The sequence below is a fragment of the Trachymyrmex septentrionalis genome, unplaced genomic scaffold (genome assembly GCF_001594115.1).
Source record: "Trachymyrmex septentrionalis isolate Tsep2-gDNA-1 unplaced genomic scaffold, Tsep1.0 scaffold19, whole genome shotgun sequence".
Classification (NCBI taxonomy): Eukaryota; Metazoa; Arthropoda; class Insecta; order Hymenoptera; family Formicidae; genus Trachymyrmex; species Trachymyrmex septentrionalis.
In genome coordinates, this window is record NW_017305071.1 from 5,573,389 (window position 1) to 5,583,732 (window position 10,344).

Here is a 10,344-nt window from a genome sequence, read left to right on the forward strand (position 1 = left end):
CCGGGATTCCCGGGACAGCCGGGACAGCCGGCACTCCCGGGACAGTCGGGACAGCCGAGACTCCCGGGACAGCCGGGACAGCCGGGACTCCCGGGACAGCCTGGACTCCCGGGACTCCCGGGACAGCCGGGACAGCCGGGAATATCGAAGCAGTGCGTGAGAGTGTCGGTGACAATCCAGGAACCTCAATTCGGCGTTGTGGACAAGAATTGCAAATTTCAAGAAGCTCTCGACAGCGTATACTCACTAAAGATCCGTGTGTCCATGCTTACAAAATTCAACTATCACAACAACTGAAGCCTAATGACCATGCACAGCGAAGAGAGTTCGTTGAATGGATTATTGAACATCAACAAATGGATGCTGATTTTTCGAGCAAAATCATCCTAAGCGATAAAGCACATTTTCACCTTGATGGCTTTGTTAATCGTCAAAATTGCCGCTTTTGGAGTACGAAGAACCCACATGTGATTGTCGAAAAACAAATGCATCCACAACGTGTCACTGTTTGGTGTGGATTTTGGGCTGGAGGCATCATTGGACCATACTTTTTTGAAAATGAGGCTGGTCAAGCAGTGACTGTTACTGGTGCTCGATATCGCTACATGATAACACAGTCTTTCTGCCGAAATCGGATGATATTGATGTGGCCAATATGTGTTTTCAACAAGACGGTGCCACATGCCATACAGCTCGTGAAACAATTCAGTTACTGCATGAGACGTTTCCAGGTCGTGTACTCTCTCGTTTTGGTGATCAGAATTGGCCCCCTAGATCGTGTGATTTAACACCATTAGATTTCTTTTTATGGGGTTATTTGAAATCACAGGTCTATGTCAACAAGCCCACAACCACCCGTGCATTAAAGGAGGAGATTCAACGCTGCATCAACGAAATTCAGCCACATTTATGCAAAATGGTCATGGAAAATTTCGACAAACGAGTGCGTATGTGCATGCAAAGCCGTGGAGGCCATTTGCCCGATGTGTTATTCCACAAATAACCCTATCCTATGTACTTTATGATTCAATAAAAAAATAACAATCAAAAGACTAAAAACTGTGTTTTCTATTTAATTCAAATCTTGCGTTAATTTTGGGACACCCTTTATACTATTAACCTGATGATAGGTTTGTTCTATAATATACTGGGATTTATTTGGTGCTAGAATGTTTTGAAGCATTTGATTAACCAATTGGAAGAGAGAATTTTACTAATTGAATTTTACCAATCAAAAAATGTTTAAGGCATGTGTAGCATCAAATGTAACTGTAGGCGCCATATTATTGATTGTCATCGATCTTGACAAATCTATAAATTCTTAGTTCATGCCTTTGACGGCTAACCATCAATTGGCTCCGTGTTTAAAACACGTTCGGTCCTCGTACATTATTAAAAAAAAATCACATTCGATGTTCCAATAAATTGCCAAGTGACCGGTCACGTGATTATATCTGCGAGGAACACCGCGGCTGTCCAACAGATCATAACAGATACACGATAAAGCAACCTGGACCGCTCGACGATCAGTACGCGTTCGATCTCATTTCTACAGTCGTGGGCTATCGTTCGTTTCCGCGCGATCGTTCCTTCAAAATTCCGGATCGTCCGTAGTTTCACGCAAATTCATACGATTCTCTCATCCTGGAACTTACGATTATGATATCTCTTCAATCTCACAATCAGGTTTGCACTTACAACGTCTTACAATTATATCATGTTTCTGACAACATGTTTTGTCTATCTCTTACATATACATGTGATTTGCTGTCCTTGCATAAGAGCATTTTGGCTTTTATTATGTGTATAAACATACATATTTATATGTGTACTTTATCTAATTTTATCTGCATGATATGAAACTGTTTTGAAATGTATGATAGATATGCGCTGTGATTGCGACACATATTGTCACATTTATTATTTCTAAGATTTATTCAATATGTCTACAATAACATAGGTACACAAAATAAAATGTAATATTTGATTTAGAGATTAGAACAGGCTTGTCCAATTTGACTCCAGAGCCAAAACACAAAGTCATCAGTCTAAAAAAATTCAATATGGATAAGATTTCAATGTAAAGTGTTGATATGCATCCGAGTGACACTTATAATATTTCATAGTTCCTGAAATCTTACATTGAATTTTTTACGTTGATGGCTTTGCATTTGGGCTCTGGAGCTTAAATTGGACAGGCCTAGATTAGAATGCACTGTTTAAGTCTATCTTGATGTTCTAAAATTGAATCCGATGCCCAGCATCATTTCATCATGTCATAATTTTTTTCTAACAAAAAAATAGCTCAATCTTCCAGTATTTTTAGAACAATTTAAGACTTGTAGGTTTTTAATATGTAAGTTCAGGTAAAAAAGAGAAAATAAGTTCAGCAATAATACGCCAGTTATAAAATTAACATGAAGCAGCAGATAGGTTAAAAATGCTGGAAAATCTATGTCAATAAAAAAAATTTTATCGATAAAAGAAATTGTGGAATATGCTGGAGCAATTTGGATTAGATTTGATTTTAGAGTGTTAAAATAAACAAGACTATCATAATCTAATCTTGAAATCAACATATGTTTTATATGTCTGTGTAATAGTTATAAAATATTATTCTGTTGATATAATTAAAAAATATTAAAATTGATGATTTATTTAAAATATTGCTAATTCATAAAACTTTTGGATTTTAATTGATCATATATGTTGATAATCATAGTTAAAAAATTAAAATTTTTCTACTTCTTTTTATTGTTTTTAAAGTAAATCATATAAATATCTTGATAAATTTGGGTATTCTCTGAATTTTAGGTCTTGTACCATCTGACGCAACTAGCATTAACAGCGACTCCTAGGACGACTTCATATTCAGTTCAAGTTAAGAAACACGATGAATCCTTACAAAAAAACGTGGAGAAGACAGTTTGTCCTGATAGTTTTGAAGAGGTATTTTTATAAGTCTATTTTTTTAATATAGCTAAATTATATATGAAAAAATTTATGAGATTAGATTATAAAGATGCATGATTAGAGAGATATTAGATTATAAAATATAATAATTACTAAATGAAAAATATATAAAGATTGATTAGTTTAAAATTATAATGTTGCGCTTGTCTTAAAATAAAATTATGTATGTAAGCAGAACTTATGATTTATTTTAGGCGGCGAGGAATTGTACCGAGCTACCAGAGATAAGTTTAAACACATCAAATGTATTAAAAATGAAGGACAATAAGGTGTGCTTAATACTGGATAGCGTAGCTGTCAGTGTATTTAGAAGACCATTAGAAGAGAATAATAAATGGAGAGTGTCTTACTTATCCGGCCTAAGTTTTGCCGAGAACAAGCGAGACTTTCCATGTTCCATGTTCACAGAGCCCATTATTCTACCTGTCGTCCATCTAGCGATAAAACAGCAACACAGACTGCTGCACACATGGTATGGTAAGAAGCTACACAATCATATGCCGATTCGTACATTCAAATCTCAACGTACTGTAAAAATGGAATTGGAGCAAAATCCACCATTCATGAACAGAATAAAGAAATGGTTCGGCCTGTCTTCTAATATACAAATGGTATAATATATATTTATATTTTATACAAATAATCTAACAATATGCCCGATAATAATCTAGCTTTTATAAAAATATTATTTAAAAAGTACATTGACAAATGAAATATTCTAATACTTCTACATGAATTTAATTTATTTTATTATTGTAGGGTTTAGTACCCGAGCTGAAGGGTTCGAATTATGAGAAACTGAAACAGATCTTCAACAATACTGAAGTAACAGCGGACGAACAGAAGAGAATAAAAATTGCTTTTGTAGAAGGATATGAATCTGGATTACAACGCCAAATGCGAGGCCGAACAAATGCGTGGCTGAAAATCATGCTGAATATACTAACTGTCTCTACTATTATTCTTGTAATTTGGCTTTATCGTACGTATATAAAAATTGACGCTGTTTTTTATTATATTGTAAATTTTTACTAATTTTATTAAATTATTTATATTGTACAGTCAGCTATCCAGGAGGAGGAATATTTAAACTTCCTATGAGCCACAGAATTGAAATTGATCCTGAGGACATCCATGTCACGTTTAGTGACGTTAAAGGCGTAAGTAATAATTTTCAAAACATTAATTACTGTAATGTTAAATAGAGTTTATCTAAATATAACTAATAACTAATTTACGCACATCTTTCGAGGTACTCTAAATATTTGTAAAAATTATAGGTAGATGAGGCAAAGCAAGAACTTCTGAATGTAGTAGAATTTTTAAAGAATCCTGATAAATTTTCCGCCCTTGGTGGAAAGTTGCCGAAGGGAGTATTGTTAGTCGGTCCGCCAGGAACAGGAAAGACATTGTTAGCGCGTGCAGTCGCTGGAGAAGCCGGTGTACCATTCTTCCACGTGGCAGGCCCTGAATTTGATGAGATTCTCGTTGGTCAAGGTGCCCGGCGTGTTAGAGACTTGTTTAGTGAGTAAAATTTAGTGGACAAGAAAACAAATTTTACGAAAATAAAAAATTAATAAATTGCTAAAATCGTAAAAAAATATATCAATTTTTCAATCAACTTCGTAGGAGCGGCGAAAGAGAAGGCACCATGTGTAGTATTCATTGATGAGATCGATTCCGTAGGTGCAAAAAGGACGAACTCAATTCTTCATCCTTACGCAAATCAGACAATTAATCAATTACTTTCTGAAATGGATGGGTGAGTTTACGAATTGATTGAGATTTAAACATAGTTGCGCACATAATGTGATATTTTGAGTTATCTTTTGAGAAATATACTGCTACGGATATATACAAAATGTTTTACAAGTTGTTAAACTTTTGAACTTTTTCGATATAAAGTTTAATTCATAATATTTTATTTTATTAAATTGATGTTTTATTAATTTGATTCTTTAAGCTTTCGTCAGAATGAAGGTGTCATAGTTCTTGGTGCTACGAATAGGCGTAAGGATCTTGACAAAGCGCTAATGCGTCCTGGTCGTTTCGATGTTGAGATTTATGTTAATAAGCCTGATTATCTTGGTCGTAAGGAAATATTAGATCTCTACTTAGCTAGAATATTGACACACGAAATCGATACGGATTATTTAGCACGTTGTACTACGGGATTCACTGGAGCCGATCTTGAAAACATGGTGAGAAAGATTGTTTTGTCAAGAAGGGCTAGCTATTTTACTTTTTATTTACAAATTTTTTAATGTTATTAGTTTGCGATCAATTTTTTTCTTGTGTAACACAGAAATGTTTAAAGGATATTCAAAGTGGTTTATTAAAACTTAACTTTCTTGATTTATTTGATTTTGGAAAATAAATGTACTCGTATGTAATATATAAATTGAGTTTTCTATTATAATATTACAGGTAAATCAAGCTGCATTGCGCGCAGCGATTGATGAAGCAGATTACGTTAGTATGAAGCATTTAGAGCATGCTAGAGATAAAGTATTAATGGGTCCAGAAGGTAAACTAAAATTACGCGATGAAGAAGTTAATCGCATTACAGCGTATCATGAAGCAGGGCATGCTCTAGTTGCATTTTACACAAAAGATGCTACGCCGCTTCATAAGGTCACTATTGTGCCACGAGGTCCATCATTAGGCCATGTATGTGTAATTAACTTATCGTTTAATTTGACAATTATAAAAAATTTTAATTAATTAAATATTTTTAAAAATTATTTTATCTCATAGAAATTTTTTAAAAATATAATTTGTATTTGTGTAAAAATAATAATCCTTGACTATTGAAACTATTTTTAATGTAATGTTTTTTCTTAGACTTCCTATATGCATGAGAAAGATGTTTATCATATTACAAAATCGCAACTGTTAGCCAATATGGATTCTATGATGGGTGGTAGAGCTGCAGAAGAATTAGTATTTGGTCCGGAAAAAGTGACTACAGGAGCTTCTTCCGATTTAGTGGTATGATTATATTTTGCAATGTTAGGAATTTTATTTAATAACGATTTGAATATCATTTATGATTGTCATTTGTTGAGTCTTAGATTTTAAAATATATCATATTTTACAAAAAATTATATATTTTATATTAAAAATTTTTTTTATTTTTTTATTATATATATATATTATATAATTTTTTGGAACCGTTTTATTTTTGTTTAAGAAAATTTTTGAGATATAAACTAAGATAAATATAGAGACATGTATTTTTGTCTCTTTGCAGGAGGCGACGAGGATAGCGGAGACGATGGTGAAGATCTACGGAATGTCGGAGAAGGTGGGATTCAGGTCAATAGTAGAAAATAAGAAGCTTTTCGGTAATAACAGCACGTATGCACCAAGTACGAATGAGATCATCGACAATGAAATAAAGCGGCTTTTACAGGTAAATATATATTCTTTTAAAAATATGAGTCGATGAGAAAATATTTTTCCTTTCTTTTCATATAACACAATTTTATCAATCATTGTATGTCTTCTTTACTTGTTTTATAGGAGTCATATGAACGTGCGAAAGCAATTTTAAAAACGCACTCGAAAGAACACAAACAACTAGCAGAAGCTTTATTACAGTATGAGACATTGGATGCAGATGATGTAGCTGCCATAGCAAACGGTAAAAATAAATTATATATAAAATAAGGGTAATTTGTTATGTAATATAATATATATTTATTTCTCATATAAAAATTTTCTCATATAAAAATTTATGTGTACGTAAGTCAGTATAATTATAGCTATATATTTATATATAGATTTATATATAAATATAATCATATTATATCTATATAAAATAAATTTTCGAAAAATTATTCAACAAATTTTAGAATATTAGGACATTAATCATTTATGTAAAAAAAGTATTTGATGTTATTATTTCAGAAACGGGACTTAGCAAACGAGAATCGTCTACAGATTCAAAGAGATCATCGAAATGATCTTAATTACGAAAATATGTAATTATTTGAGATCATTTATCAAAGGTAGGAATGTTATGACGATTACATAAAATTTCCGTGAATATGTGTGACGGAATGATGATTCTTATACAGACTTATACGAAGATTTTACAAGAGATTAAAAATATATCCGAAATGCGAATTGTGTTACTTTTTTAAATATCTCAGATGCCTTTTATTTTTTAGACGTTTAATAACATATGAATTGTTATTCAATTATGCGAATTTCTAAAAATAGATGCTATTGCTAATGTATAATATCCTGCTTAGAAGTAGATATTTCGAAGCATTTGAAACTTAATTATTAGATATTATTAAATACGATTGTAAATATATCATTTCTCATTTGTCTTCTTCATTGTTTAGAATTTTAGCAAATAATTATGTAGAAATAAAAGCTTAATTATTTTACGTATATTTAATAAATAAAATTTAAAAATATATTACTTAATAAATATATTAAAAATATATTATATATTTACGTAATACATTTATGTACTTTTATTTTTTAATCGGTATTTTTTCTACAATAGCATTTATTTTTTGACTGCATCTATTTTTATTATTAATTAGATGCAAATTTTGGCAAAAAATATTAAATATCACGAATAAAGATTGAGTGATTGGTTTGAAAATTTTAGATTCTATATTCATTGATTTTTTTTTAACGAATAACGGAAGCAGCTACTTTACTAGACAAGTTACGTTTTCTGGAGAATTCATTTTTTTCCTTGCAGTTTCTTTCTGGTCTACATTCGTTTAATAAAAATTTGAGCACTTTTTCCTTAAAAAATGGGAATCGAAATTATTGATTAAGGAATCACCGGCAATTTCATCTTCCTCTTACGCTTGGGATCTTTTGGAATCGAAGAATCGCAAAATACCCAAATATGGAATATACAGAAATATGGAAGTGTATGGGAACTAGAATAAATTTTGATTTACCATTAAGTGAACCTAGATATAAATTGTATTGAATTATGTATATACACATATTTATATACCTATGTCTCAAGACTTTGGTGCGTATTATTTTCCTTATTACCCTTCAATATTTATAATTATAATTTTTTTCTTATTCATACATTTTTCTGTTGATAATTTAAATCTATTTAATAGTTGCAAAATGTGCAGAAAAAAAATTCAGCATAATCTATCTTAAATTAATTGCTAACTTTTTTCTATCATCTATTAACTTTTTTCTGCTGCATATAAACAGTATAATCTTGAAATATTTCTAAAGCTTCGAAATTCTTTTTTCCTGGTACGTTTTTGATGATTATGTCTATATATTGTGTGAAATATGTGAGATATATCTCTATTTTTGTGTAAATATTCTGTCGCAGTCTGATGATTTTTAATGAAATGATTTCCGTAATATGTATATATCATGCTGTTTATTTTACAAACGCAGAGCAACATGGGGTGTAATCGTGCGTCGGGAGGAGTGCAATATGGAGTGTCAAACGATCGTTGCAATACCTCAATTAAGGTAACGTAATGGTTGCGATATGTTTGTGTGTTTGCTCACGATGTTTGGATTTACTCACAGCACAGTAACGCATATGTTGTTACATTTGCGTCATGCCACGGTTCGATGCATTTTTCTACGCATTCTAAACGTATATCGATATACATATAATATCCTACGAGCGATCATCAATTAGTGTGACAAATGACTTATTTAGAGTTTCTTTAATTAAAAAAAAAATTAAGCGAGAAGGTCAAAGGGAAACATATTAGAATGCGATCAATGTGCTGGATTGATTTTGCATTAAAAATTACACAACAATGATATACTGAAAGTGATCGTATTAAATAAAAAAACTTAAAATTTCAGGATGAATCTACACAAATGAACGTGTCCAGCGTAGCGATCATATAACTTTTTCACTAGAGCGAAAACGTGACAAGTGAAAATTTTTATGTATGTATGTTCGTACATATATACATATACATACAAAGAATTTTCACTTTTCACATTTCCACCTTAGGGAAAAAGTTACATGATCGCTATGATCCTGAATACAAACTCTATGATTTTGCACTCAATTAATAAATATTAGGGAGTTTTTGCAATACCATTTATTCAGATACGGAAGGTTAGATGAACGCTAAGGTCAGATTATCTTCTTCTTAACAATTAATTAAGAAAAGGATAACATGACTTTAGCGTTCACCGTATTTGAATTCACGTTATTGCAAAAACTCCCTATTAATTTCACGAATGGGAGGGAGATTAATTTTATCACGGGGTAATTTTACGGAGTAGCTTTGAACGAACGATCGTCATTTTTCAAATACAATTATCAACTTTTGCTTAAAAAATGGCGGAAATTAATTTTTTTATAATTTAATAATAATCAACCATTAAACACATTTCATAAATTGCTGATTACGAGTTACCTTTAGATTTGATAATGAGGAGTTTAAGCATAAGATAGTTTTCAGCGAAGGATTATCATTTTTCAAACAGACTTTGCTTTATGTTTGTAATAATCGGTTTAATAACACAGGCCCACAAAAAAAGTATGCTGTACTGGGGTGGAGACCCAGCTATTCTTATGTATTTTGAGTCGCTGAATACGAATCTGACATCAAAATAGGAGTATTCAGGGCAAATTTTCAATCTAGAGCGAAAAAATGACCCATTTTTTTCGCACTAACCATAAGCTATTTAATACATTTTATAAAAAATCTTCATTACGAGTTAGCTTTAAATTTGATAATGAAAGCTTATCATATCATTCAATTTTATAAGAAAACGCAACTACAATTTTTCACCCTTTAGCGATAATTTCCTTATTAACGATTAAGAAACGATTTCTTGCGTTTATTATCTTCCGACGAAATTCCGTTGCCGTCATCCTCGTCTCATCGTCCCGATGATGTGACCGCACATCGTGTGGGAAAAGCGCGCGATTTACGCGCTTTGCCGGAGCTTGTGCCGGAGCTTTAGTATCGCAATTATATTGGACGTGGACCGGAGATTGAGTCGGGGCTCATAACTCTCGTCGGTCGTAACGTTCAGCTGCAGGCCGTTCGTTCGGCTGTGCCTGCATTTCATAGGCCGCCAGATGTTACGCGTCTACATATCAGCGGCCCGCGCACTTCACGTGTGCGCGCGGTATGTACGTATTCATTACTAAATTACAAGCAATGTGAGCGGACGAGCGAGCTCGTTCGGCTACGACGCGACGCGCGGCCTGTGTGGAACACGGGAATCGGTGCGTTTCAAACCGCGAATCGCCGATGGCACGTAAAACTACAGCGGGCTCTGTTTGTTCACCGTTAACGGAAATCCACCGCATTACGACCGTCGTTCTCTCTCTCTCTCTCTCTCTCTCTCTCTCTCTCTCTCTCTCTATATATATATATATAT

General features: G+C 32.7%; 1 protein-coding gene across 1 annotated transcript; it reads left to right on the top strand.

The window, feature by feature from the left end:
- Positions 1-1,321: 1,321 nt before the first annotated feature.
- On the top strand, positions 1,322-7,914 carry LOC108746966 (ATP-dependent zinc metalloprotease YME1 homolog). The gene is made up of 14 exons (XM_018484131.1): positions 1,322-1,686; positions 2,815-2,949; positions 3,168-3,584; positions 3,733-3,955; positions 4,036-4,133; positions 4,254-4,497; positions 4,603-4,735; positions 4,937-5,174; positions 5,401-5,643; positions 5,818-5,964; positions 6,227-6,388; positions 6,499-6,619; positions 6,886-6,986; positions 7,700-7,914. The coding sequence occupies exons 1-13, from the start codon at positions 1,660-1,662 to the stop codon at positions 6,939-6,941; spliced, it is 2,244 nt and encodes a 747-aa protein (XP_018339633.1). The 5' UTR covers positions 1,322-1,659; the 3' UTR covers positions 6,942-6,986; positions 7,700-7,914.
- The last annotated feature ends 2,430 nt before the right edge of the window (positions 7,915-10,344 follow it).

What these genes read in the sequence shown, in the direction of transcription:
- LOC108746966 (XM_018484131.1), top strand. Translation starts at nt 1,660, where the DNA reads ATGATATCTCTTCAATCTCACAATCAG. An exon ending in CTCTTCAATCTCACAATCAG is followed by an intron (nt 1,687 to 2,814) that starts GTTTGCACTTAC and finishes TCTGAATTTTAG; the next exon opens with GTCTTGTACCATCTGACGCA. An exon ending in GCGTGTTAGAGACTTGTTTA is followed by an intron (nt 4,498 to 4,602) that starts GTGAGTAAAATT and finishes TCAACTTCGTAG; the next exon opens with GAGCGGCGAAAGAGAAGGCA.